General features: G+C 44.9%; 1 protein-coding gene across 3 annotated transcripts in view; it reads right to left on the bottom strand.

The window, feature by feature from the left end:
* The window catches only part of PDGFD (platelet derived growth factor D), a 225,219-nt gene that overhangs the window by 21,202 nt on the left and 191,608 nt on the right, over positions 1-12,409 (bottom strand). For all 3 annotated transcript variants that reach the window (XM_086679268.1, XM_086679266.1, XM_086679267.1), the window contains exons 4-5: positions 7,637-7,699; positions 3,691-3,889 (exon numbers count right to left, since the gene is read on the bottom strand). In XM_086679268.1, coding sequence (XP_086535394.1) covers positions 3,691-3,889; positions 7,637-7,699 — 262 coding nt within the window. The remainder of the gene's footprint in view (positions 1-3,690; positions 3,890-7,636; positions 7,700-12,409) is intronic.

The following is a 12,409-nucleotide window of genomic DNA, read 5'->3' as shown; positions in this document are numbered from 1 at the left end:
AAGAGTTGCGCGCACTACCAACTGAGCCAGCCAGGCAGCCCTAAAGGATTGTGTTTTAAAGAAATCACAGCTTTCAGTTAGGCCACAATAGTTACGACATGATTATACAGTTTGTAGAAGATCCATACAGCTGTTTACCTAACTAGGGACAAGTTTGCTATATTATTAGCATATTCGTTAGAAAAAGTAATGTAACTTGAACTTGAAACAACTTTTTTTTTTTAAACTTGAAGGCAGCTTTGAGGTGAAAGTATGAGGCTGAAATTACTGGTAAAAATTGGGTTTCGGAACTGCAGTTATGTACAGATTTCGATTATCCGTGCTACCGTTTTCTCCATACCCTCTAAGAAACTTAACGTTAGATATGTTAACTTGTTCTACTATCTTCAGTCCAGAAGCTTTTACAGGCAAGTCTGAGCTTACCTATTACCCATGAGTTTTAGAAGTGTAGACAGTGAGGGGCGCCTGGGTGGCTCACTCGGTTAAGTGTCCGACTTCGGCTCAGGTCATGATCTCGCGGTTTGTGAGTTCGAGCCCTGCGTCGGGCTCTGGGCTGACAGCTCGGAGCCTGGAGCCTGCTTCAGATTCTGTGTCTCCCTCTCTCTCTGCCCCTCCCCTGCTCATGCTTTGTCTCTCTCTGTCTCTCAATAATAAACAAACGTTAAAAAACAATGTAAAAAATGTAGACAGCGAGGTCACCAAATCCGCCTTCCAATAAACCATAGAAACAAAGCATACAGTTTTCTACCCAATATTAACCGTTTCTACTTTATTATAACAGTTCTTCACCCAGTGTGTGCGTGCTTTATTTTAGAATTATAAAACTCTGTGTTTTGCACATTCACATTTAAGGCTCATCTTTGAGCACCTCTCTTGGGTATCAAGAGAAGTGCCCCTTTGATGAGCGTAGGCAAATCGGAAGAATGGAAATTCCATAGCTACCCAGAACTGATGTTTGTTTTTATAAAACATCGTTAAAAAATGATCACATCCACGAGAGGGAACGTTTTTAGGAATCCTAGCAAGTTCACTCTTTATTTGACATCCAGTGGACCTCCCTTGTCTGTAACCATTTTCCTGTTCCTGCTGTTCCTTCAGCGCTCCCTTTTCTCTACATCAGAATATAAACCATGAATTTGTATTTTTAAGTTCTCAAAGCTGAGAACGACAGCTGGAATATTAAACGGGACTTGTCTTTGTGTGTGTGAGAGATACACACAGGTGGCCCAGCATCAGTGGAATGATAAACAACCAACCGGCACATTTAGAACAGTGCACACACAGTGGTGACTCACCAGTGTTAAGTGACAAAGCACAGATCTGCCTTCGAGCCGTTTTAAACAAGAGCTTAAGAAGTCAGACCTGAGCCAACAACGGAAAGAACTGTTTACTCTGTCAGAAATAACCGGAATGTCACCTTGAATGCTCTCACAAGGTTCTATCAGTAACCAAAGGCATTCTTAACAAAGCCTCCTTCATCAGTCTATGGGGTGGGTTTCTATAAACTTTGGAAATATGCTCATGCTGGATTATTAGTATCTTCAATTCACAAACATTAACTGAGCACCTAAAACGTGTCCGAGGCTATGCCAAGTACCCGACATAACGGGATGAACAATGCCTAAAACGGTGGCTCTCAACACTGGCGGCCTCTCAGGATCAATCTCCATTGGCCTCCCCCCGGGAGGCATGAGTCGGGGTGTCTGGGACTGGCCACCTGCCGCTTCTCACAGCTCCCCAGCCGAGTGGAGACGAGACCCTTAGGTCCTGGGATCTCCCATTCCCTCAGAGAAAACCCCACGCCACAGTAACAGTGCAGGAGGAGGACACAGAAATGCTGTGACGTCCCAAGTACTCCAAACGCTGGGGTGGTGGACTGCACAGGGAGGGGACGAGGGACAAGGAAGGCTTCGCCTGTGACGTGATACTAACATCCTTCAGGATTCTACGTAGCCAGAGTGAGCCAACACTTCTTGAACAAGCGCGCGGGGCTGGCTGTTCTCGACGGCACCACTAACAATCATTGGAGGCCAGTGTGATCACCCTCATGGTGCCAATGAGGAAACTGAGGCACGGGAAGGCCAGGGACTCACTGAAAAATCACAAAACTTGTAAGTGGTAGTGGTAGGATCTGAACCCAGACGCTCTGCCTCCAACACGACATAACTTCCGAGGGAAAGAACGTAATGGATTTCGATGATTTTTAAACTGTAAGAATCCAACAACCACGTGTCAAGAAGAACCACCCCTCAGATAGCCGTGGTGACTAAGACCCTTGAAGACAGAGTGGGAGCTTATCATTCCCTTGTCTGACACCATGGCTCCTATTCTTCTGGAGGTTTCACAGCACCGTGAACGTTTCGCTTTCCTTCGAGTTGACCGTAGAAGAGACTCAAAGACAACACCACCACAGAGACGCCTCAGGTGGGAGGCGTCTGAGCCCCGGGGACACTGTATGAGCTACAGTGACCTGCCTATTAGGGCACATCTCTGTAACATCAGGGGCACCGGTGACTCTCCTGCCCACCCTTGAACTCTACCTTTCAAGTATCCAGGATGTCAGACGTGAGCCATAAGCAACAGACCCAGCGGGCGGTTAACGGATTGGCCAATCCAGCCCCAATGCTCTGAGGGGCTGTGCCCACTAACACACACATTACCTGTGCCAGCTGGCCAGGCTCACAGTTCTTACAAGGACCCCTGGCATTCTGAAATGTACCAAACGAGCCCTATTTTAGCTAAATACCTTCACATCTACGATGCAAACGAGGCAGACGAGACTTTGAGAGAGAAAACTTTCACGACAAATTTTAGCAAATAAAGCAAGAACGTAATAGGCTAGAAATTACCATGTTATTCAAAAAAAGGTAACGACAAGATAGTTCTCTATTAATTTCATTTAAACATTCAAAGAAACATTCTCAGATCACATCACTCAGATCTACGAGGAAGATATGATTTTTTTGAGTTTCAGTATTACGGTTTTAACTCAAGATGTTTTCTCATGAATGCTCTTCTCCCCTCCCTTCGTTATACTTTCCTGGAACCCCCAGTTGAACGCATACCCACACTTGTGCAAACCGTCCCAGGTCTTCTGTTTCTTTTTTGGGACATTTATGTCCTATGAAGAGTCCAGAGTACCGAGCACACAGGAGACCCTCTTGAAAACCCCTTTTAGAGTAGACACTGAATGGGGACGGGTGAAATCCTCTAGAAGTTCTGACCACTGCTTAACCAGGAGCCTATCCTGCTGGCTGAGTCCTGAGTGAAAAGACTCCTATCCATCAGAGAGGCACAGGAGGCAAGAAACTGTGACTCCCACTTACTCTCTGCTGCCTACCGGCCACACAGCCTGTGCCAAATTATCTACCTCCCTTGACGGTGAGGCTAGTCATACCTTGCTTGCCGAGAAGCAAGAAGCTGGTCCAGAAGATTTTACAAGGGTTTTTTCCCAGCTCCTAACGACGACGTGTCTTTGAACCAAACCTTTTGTAATCGCATACACACAACACAGTTTGGGATTAAACACGGAACTTCCTTAGAAGGTACTGTGGAAAATGTATGTGATAAATCTGGCAGGAATCCACTCATTTTAGTGAGTTAAAAAGATTCCATTTTTTCGCCCTCGCTGAGTACTGCTATCTATGTTCCTATCGGCTTACAAAGAACCTCCGGGGCCGCGTTTCTTACCTTTTGACTTCCTGTCATGGTAGGACCTCCCTCGATAATGGGGGGTTTCCAAGTAGAGATTCTCAAGGTCTTCTCGCCACGATTCTGGATTGAAGTGCTTCAGTAGGTCCTCCACGGTATCGAATTCTGCGACTGTTTTGTCCAGAGCATCCGCAGTGAGAGTGGGGTCCGTTACTGATGGAGAGTGATAGGATACCCCCTAGGAGTGACACACAGCTCAGTGTACTCAGAAAAAGTCCAGTGCTACGAAATACAGCGGTCACACAACTACACGGGAGGAACATCGACAGGCTTTTGATCCTAAGACGTTATGTGCGTAAATATCACGTGAAAGTGCTCTGCCAGAGTCTTGAATGACACCAACTGACTGGGAAGTGAGAGTCATTCACGGTTTTGCAAATCACAACCAGGGAGGTTATAAAACTTCTAGTTCATCTGAAATATAATCATTACGAAGGTATTGACTAAACGGCAAGATCAAAATGACACCATCCCATTTCTTGGTTCAAGGTCCCAAATCATCCATGTTGGCATCAACAAACAACGATCAGGATTTCAATTCTGAACTCCTTCCGTGGCAACTTTGGCAGAATCCATTCTATTCCCCCATGTTTAGCCTCCATGTCTCCCCTGCACAGGTCACCTGGCATGACAGGGGTTGTGTGAGCGGGGTTTGAATGTCCTATGGAGACCATCTGATACACTGTGGTACTTTAGCCAGGTTATTTACTGTCAACAAGGATAGTCAGTCTTCACCAAGACTGGGAGATTCTCACGGGAAGCACACATATATATTTTTAAAGTGCTGTTGCTTGCTAGTGATCCCAGCTGTCGTTAAAATATTCTCAGAAATACTCTTTAAATAGGGACTACAACATCACAGGGAGTCTGGAAGCGATCACGCATTTTGCCATGGGTTATGTCCCCACAGAAGTTTCCAAGCACTTACTTCACTAACCCTTGTATAATCCAGAGGCAAATGAGCCATGATTCAAACATCTCTGTAAAGACTCATGACCCATTAACAGGGACATAGAGAGCACAGAGCCTCAACTGGTTTCAAAGTGTCTTACAGAAACTGCCAGACAAATAAGACGCCTCAAGGGCAAACATCTCCTATCACTTCTGGAAAAGGGGAAATAACAAAAACCTTTCGGGTAATGTTGTCTCTTTTTAGCCAGTCAAGGTCCAAGGTGTGTCAACAATGATGAATGACCGCCTGTCTCCAGAGGAATGGTGGTCCCTCTTCAGCAAGACTAAGGGGTCTTGTAAAAGCACGAACCTGCCCCTGGTGCATCTTAGGAGCGGTTTTCAAATAGGTCCTGTAGCGGAAAGGGGGTGGGGGGAGGTGGAGTTTGGGGAACAGGCAGCGAGACCTGAGCTCCGCTGGTGAAGGTAGGAGGCCAGCTCTCTAATCCAGGTGTGTGTGTGTGTGTGTGTGTGTTTGTGTGTGTGTGCGCTCATGTGGGTGTGTGTATGAGTGGGTACGTGTGCATGCGTGTGTACATACATGTATGTGTGGGTATCTGCATGTCTGTCTTCCTGTGTGTGTGCGTGTATGTGTGGGTATGTATGTGCGTGTCTGTGTGGGTACACGTGTGCACGTGTGTGTGTGGATGGGTACGTGTGCATGTGTGTGTGCATGGGTGTGTGTGTCTGATACAAACTGCATCCCGGCTATGCCACATCATTCCTGTTTCCATCCCTCCTGGCGTCAGGTGCTAGAGTCGGATATTATGCTTCCGTATCAAAATTTCAAATTCCCATCCAACTTTGTATTATCTGGATAATCTACAGTCTACCTGGCTCAGTTCACCAGGTGATTTACATTTAGCCTTGCATCATGATCATGTGGGTCTAAAATCCAAAAATTCAAAAAGAGCTGGCTACATTTGGGTGCAGGGCAGCATATAAAAGCTTTGGAATTAAAACGCCTCCCTTTTTTCTGAAACCAAAGCAGGAACACGAAAGAAGCCATGCTCATGCACATGGAAGGAAGCCTCTTACGATGAATCTGGGGGGCTCCGGGCAAAACGTTTCCTGGGCTTGCTCCTGACTGTGCCGAGAGCTTGTGTGTCCCTAGACATCGCTTCAGGAGAAAGCCCTGGGTGGGGGCTCTTAGTCCCTGAGGGGGATGGGAATCTAATGTCTCCCAACATTAGTCTGAAAAGCAAGTCTCAACAAACCGTAGGTAAAATGTGAAACCGTCCTCGTGTGACAGAAACACCAGGTCAGGAAATGAGGTGAAGGACGACTAGATGACCTCATAAACCCACCGGAATATTTGTATTTCTGGGGTAATCGTTTAAAAATTATTTTTATGGGAGAGAACTCACTGGGTATGCCCCCTCTCCGTGGCACCATAGATCTGATTTCATTACAACCGAATGACTTTAAAATGTTAACCATTTATAAAAAAAAGAAAAATGTCCTGAAAATGATGATAAGCCATCCGAGAAACACAAAATATGGCTTATACAAAGTTCATGGCGGGTCCAAGGGTCCTTACTCCTATTCCAGAGGGTTCCTGAGAACCAGAACGCTGAGGGACACAACTCTGGGTCCCTGCTATTTCCAGAGGGCTGAGCAGCACCTGGCCTTGGAATTGGGCCCAGAAAAGTGACCAGGGGATGCGGACCCAGCAATGGGCTTCTGGAGATCCTCCCGATGGATGGCACAATCTTGCTCTCAAGAGGACCCGGGTTATCCTGAATTCGCTAAGGGTCCCTGAAGCATGTAAGCTTCCGCACTTGGGGCAGGAATGTCTATGCCTCTCCGAGCCATCACGTGTACGATGCTGGAGAAGCCAGAGGACTTGACAGAACAGCACGCTGGGGTCCAGGGGCAAAAGCGGCCACCGGCATCCACTTGGAATTGCCAGTCCCAGAATGCCACCTGGCCAAGCTTTCCACCGAGCCTGCTCCCAGGACTAAGGTATCACCTGCCTCGGTTCCATTTTCGCCTGGCTGACAAAGACTCCTGCACTCAGCTAGGTTCAGAGTGTGCATTCGGGACTATCACAAACAAATAAAACACTCTCAATATCGCCATTAGAAGCCTCACCGACCTCTTGAATGGGTCATGTTGTTCTAGTCCAGTGGACACACCAGGTGAACGAAAGAGCCACAGAATCCATAGCTAAGGAAATCCTGCCATCTGAAGGAAGGTTCTCAAAAATCCCCCAGAGAGCAAGGGATAGCCCATCACATGAAAAAAGAATCAACTCTGACTCAGCCGCACGGACCCAGGTGAGAGCCACGGGCAGGCTTTCGCCACGCTTTTGTGCCGCTAATGAACACCTGCATTTATGACCTTGTATTTTACTGCTACATGGGTGCTACTCACAGGACTGGCGAAAACAAGGTCTGTTCTTTCTGAACAAAGGGAAGTAGCTTACAGAGGAATGACTACATTCGCGGGGAAGAACATGGGGGTGTGGACCACGTTACGGTTTCAGGGCGGGTTATGTTTTATTTCCCAGTCAGAGGGCACATGCCTGGTTTGCACTTAAGCTATCTTGCTGTAAACACTGGGATTTCTCACATCTGAAAAGATCCCTGAAAAGGCGAAGGTTCCAAGTGTCTCCTGGATTATCCAGAAACACTCTGGCAAAATTCCCCACTTGAGCCTATGCCACGGACCAGTCTGATGTGTCTGCTCTGCCTGGACGCTCCTCCAGCTGGAACCTTCCGCTCTGAAATGGATAGATACTGAAGTCCTTGTCCGTCCCTTGTTCCTGCAGTGGGTACTGGGGTTTCCTGGCGCGTGGCATCGCCTGCTATAATCTACGTGAAATGGTAGAGCTCATCGCGACTGCAACATGGCTTCTGGTGAAGCTAACAGATCCTTCCACAGCTGGAGCTGTTCTGGGCTTGACCTTAGCTTCCCCATCCGTTTTTTGTTTTGTTTTGTTTTTTTCCTGGCAACAGAAAACTAAATTACTTACGGAGATAGAGCTAGTGACGGACTCCCAGTTGGTCTCTGAGGCTGCTGCGGGTTGGAAATCTTCCTAGAAGGCAAGAAACATCCATGTGAGTCCATCAGACCTCTGTTTCGTTCATTATGTGCACAGTTTCAGTATCTCGGCCATCTAAAGCTTCTTCCAACTGAGTGACAACAGAAATGAGGGTACCGTCTTGCTGGACAGGTCACCATTTGTCTTAGGCACCTCTCCTCAGGAACCCTTCTCATTCAAGACACGGACATTTATGGACATAATGGATACAGTCACATTCACTCATAAGGGCTGGTGAAATGGAAAACGTGCAGACAGCAGTTCAGATTTTAACTCGGTCACCTGCAGGCTGTGTGACCTCAGGCAATCTACTTAACCTCTCCGATCCTTCTCTTCCTCATCTGTAAAAGGCTGGTGCGGGATGCTCCAAGAAGAGGGTAGTTTTGAGAGCTGCATGCACTAATTATGTAATTATAACTCGCACTTAATAAGGTGCCTCATAAAGAGTAATAATAGTCATTATCAGTATTGTTTATCTGGTTTGAACTCGGTTCTGCATCATGTTCAATCCTGCCGACTGAGCTGGTCTACGGTATCAGCGATCTTTCCAAAGATAAATTAACCGACAACGGGCCATTCCTGACTCTATCAAGAAATGTCAGGCAGAACGGCAGGGGGAAGGAAATGGCCGTGGAGTGACAAAGTGCTACCCGAGGAAAGAAGGTAATGGGCAGACCTGAGACAGTTATCTCAGAGAAACCTCAAAGGGTTGGTGACAGCAATGGATCTCGGAGAAAGAAACTTCTCCTAAAAGACAAATGGGTCTCCAATTGGTGACTGTCTTGCTAATTACTCTAGCAGCAGTAACTGTAAAAAACAGAGTGGGAAGGAAAGCTGATTCTACCATTTTTACACATCACAGACGGTTTCTTGAACCTGCTAAAATAAAGCGAGTCAGGTGAGGTCTCCTAGCCAGACCAGAGAGTATGTGAAGATGATGTTGAGGAAAATTCTGATACTCAAATCTGCCGGCTTATTTACCCAAGTATACTTACTGAATGAGAGCCAAGTATCAGGTCTAAATTTCATTAACATTTTGAGGAGCTAGAAATGCACGTGTTAATTCCTCATGATGAGACTGGTTTATGTATAAATGCCTGTGTTAGAAAAATTTAGGTGTTTACCAAGAGAGAACTAAGTCAAGCGTGGGGTTCAAGGAATGAACATCTATTAAAAACTGGCTAGATGTCATTATTCTGGTCTCAACTTCAGGAAACGTGAGACAGAAAGAGAAATTGGGTCTCTGCACTCTGCAAGACAGAATTCTCATAAAAAAGGACATGGAGATCCCACAGGAAACGGATGCATGCAAACAAATGAAGGTTGGTATTTATGGAAGTCTTCCGAGCAGGTGAGCAGGTGACGTTGGGCAAGAGAGACAACAGCTTCTCCATGTCTTGAAGGGGCTCCTGGTGGGAGGACAGATACCAGGTAGGATAAGTACCTGAGCAACCCTCACATCATGGGATTTTCATTTTCATTCATTCATTCATTCATTCAATATTTGCTAATCACCAATTATGTGATACATTCTAAGCAGAGGGTAGAATCATGGAACTAAGAAACGACACCTTCCCTCCAGGATGTCAAAAGGTAAACACATAAACGAACAGGTAAGTAACACGTGCAATAAACTCATGTGGGACCTGGGAAGAAGTGGGCTTAGAAAAATATGACCCAAGAAGGTGACTCTTGAGCTGAGTCTTATAGACGCAGGTAAGTAGATAAGGGAGGAGAGCGTCACTTGTAAGAAAGGTGGGGTACAACACTCAAGGAGAGACTGATGTCTAGACAAGGGTGAGGAACATACACAGAAAAAGTTGTTCCTGGGGAAAGTTAATGAGTCCTGTTGGGCACGGCATGTTTGAGGTGCCCATGCAACATCCAGGTAGAGATGTTGAGGAGGCCATTTGCTAAATGAGAGTGGGCCATGTGAGGGAGACCAGGACTTTGGAGAGAGATTTGAGAGTCACCAGCACAAAAATCCAGTGATGGGTTATGTTGACCATGCATGAAAATCACAAGAGTGACAATCTTAAAATCTTGTAGCTGGAAAGACGTTTACTATTATCTAGTGCAATCTTTTCATTTTAATGATCAGAAAACCAATTCTCAGAGACATAAACGGTACGGGTGTGCTCCATAGCATGTGGCCAACTTCTTGCAAAACTAGGAGCACTAGAACTCGTTTCTAAGTACGAGCTGGGTGATGATCTTTCACATCATTGTAGCTGGCTTGGACGAAACAGTGTCCAAAGGGAAGTTAAAAGAAAAACAGGAGAGGCATAGAGCAGAATATTGGTGGAAGCTTCTATGGGGATACCCTTTGAGGTATTCTTAGTTAGATTTTATATCTATACTTGCTAAATTCTGTGACTTCAATTTACTTCATTTTCTTGCATAGGTATATGGTAAAAATGTTCTGTTAAGCACTTTTTAAATATAAAGTGTCTTTATGCCCACACACCTAGACAAATACTACACAAAAACACTTTTCTCTTCTTTACTGTCTGGGCTACAGGATTCCAGCTAAAAACTTTAACATGTAAAAATGACAGAGGATTTCATTAACCTCCAGATAAAAAGTAAATTTATCTTCTCTTAGCAACATGATTATGAGACACTTAAAAGAAACCAACCTTCTTTTAGGTTATTTCAAAATTTGCCATTAATTATAAATGGCATATTTAAAATGAGCTTACAAAAAGGAAAAATGCCTCTCCAAGGAATAAAATGTAGAACCTATGAATTTTAGAGCTGAAAGGTCAGTCTTGGCAGGGGAAGGAACATAACCATTTGCTGTCTAAATCTATCCTTAACATGATGATCTCCTCCACCATAATCTCCCAAGGCCGGGCTTCTCAGTCACTAGCTTTCTCCAGGCTACACTGTCTCCAGAGCCCAGAGTCTGTACTCCACAGGATGGCCACGGTGGCCTTGTCTTTTGCCACCTTACTGAAAAATAAGTGACATATAGCACCATGTAGGTTTAAGGTGTACAAAAAGATGATCTGATACGTGTATATGTTGCTAGATGGTTACCACAAGAAGGTTGGTTAACACACTGAAGGCCTCACATAATTAAAATTGTGTGTGGGTGTGTGTAGTGAGACTATTTGAGAATACTCTCTCTTGGCGACTTTCAAGTATATAATACAGCATCGTTAATTACATCAGCATGCTGTGCATTAGACCCCTAGACTTTATTCACCTTATAATGGGAAGTTCGTGCCTTTGGGCCAACAACTGCCCGCTTCCCTACTTCCTTGACCCTGGAAACCACCACATGACTTTATTTCTGTGAGTCTGGCTTTCTTTTAATCTTAAAAAACATTTTAAGGAACCTCTATGCCCAACGTGGGGCTCAAGTTCACGACCCAAGCCCAAGAGTTGCACGCTCCTCCAATTGAGACAGCCTTTTTTTTTTTTTTTTACAGTATGCATATAAGTGAGATTTATACAGTTTTGTCTTTTTCTACCTGACTTACTTTACTCAGCCTAGTGTCCTCAAGGCCCATCTGTGTTGTCTCAAATGCAGGATTTCCTTCTGCCTCATGGCTGAATATATACATCTCACATCTTCTTTACCCATTCCTCTGCCAGTGGGCACCGGGTTGTTTCCACATCTTGGCCGTTGTGAATAATGCTGCAGCGCACGTGGAGGGTGAAGGTACCTCCTCAATACCGTGATTTAGTTTCTTTCAATTGTGTAACTACAAGCAGGATTGCCGGGTCGTACGACAGGCTTTTAATTTCTTGAGGAACCTCCCTACTGTTCTCCACAGTGGCTGGACCAGTCTGCATTCCCACCATCAGTGCACTAAGGTTTCATTTGTCCACATCCTCACCAACATCTGTCACCTCTTGTCTTTTGGATACTAGTCATTCTAACAGGTGTGACGTGATACCTAATTGTGCTTACGATGTGCATTCCCCTGCTGGTTAGTAATGGTGAGCATCTTTTCATGTCCCTGTTGAGCATTTATAGGTCTTCTCTGGAAAAGAAATGTCTCTTCAGGTCCTCTTCCCATTGTTAAATCAGATATTTATTTATTTATTTATTTATTTATTTATTTATTTATTTAATTTTTGCTATTGAGTTACATGAGTTCCTTATATATTTTGGATGTTAATCTCTTTTCAGATATGTGGTTTGCAAATACTTTCTCCCATCCCATAGGCTGCCTCTTCATTCTGCTGTTTCTTTTGCTGTGTAGAAGCTTTTATCGTTTGATGTAGTCTCACTGCTTATTCATTGCCTTTGCTTTTGATATCATCTCCAAAGAAAATCATTGCCACGACCAATGTCTAGGAGCTTTTCCCTTATGCTTTCTTGTAGGAGTTTTCCAGTTTCAGGTCTTACATTTAACTTGACTCTATTTTGAGTTAGTGTTTGTGAGTGGTGTTAAGATACGGGTCCAACTACATTCTTTTACATTTGAGTATCCAGTTTTCCCAACACCATTTCTTGAACCGAGTACCTTTCCCCATCAAGTATTTTTAGCTACTCTGAAAAATTAGCTAACTGTAGATGGATGGGTTTATTTCTGGGCTATTTGACTCTATTGGTATCTTTTAAACGTGTAGACCAACTCACTTCTCTCTTCTGCTTAAATCCCTCCAACAGCTTTCCAATGTACTTGGGATCTGGTCTTGTACAAGGTGGCCCCTGCTTGCCTCATCCGCAGCGTCTCTCTCTGATTT

Source organism: Puma concolor, chromosome D1, assembly GCF_028749965.1.
Source record: "Puma concolor isolate L17-30 chromosome D1, mPumCon1.1.hap2, whole genome shotgun sequence".
Classification (NCBI taxonomy): Eukaryota; Metazoa; Chordata; class Mammalia; order Carnivora; family Felidae; genus Puma; species Puma concolor.
This window is presented reverse-complemented; position numbering and strand designations above follow the sequence as displayed.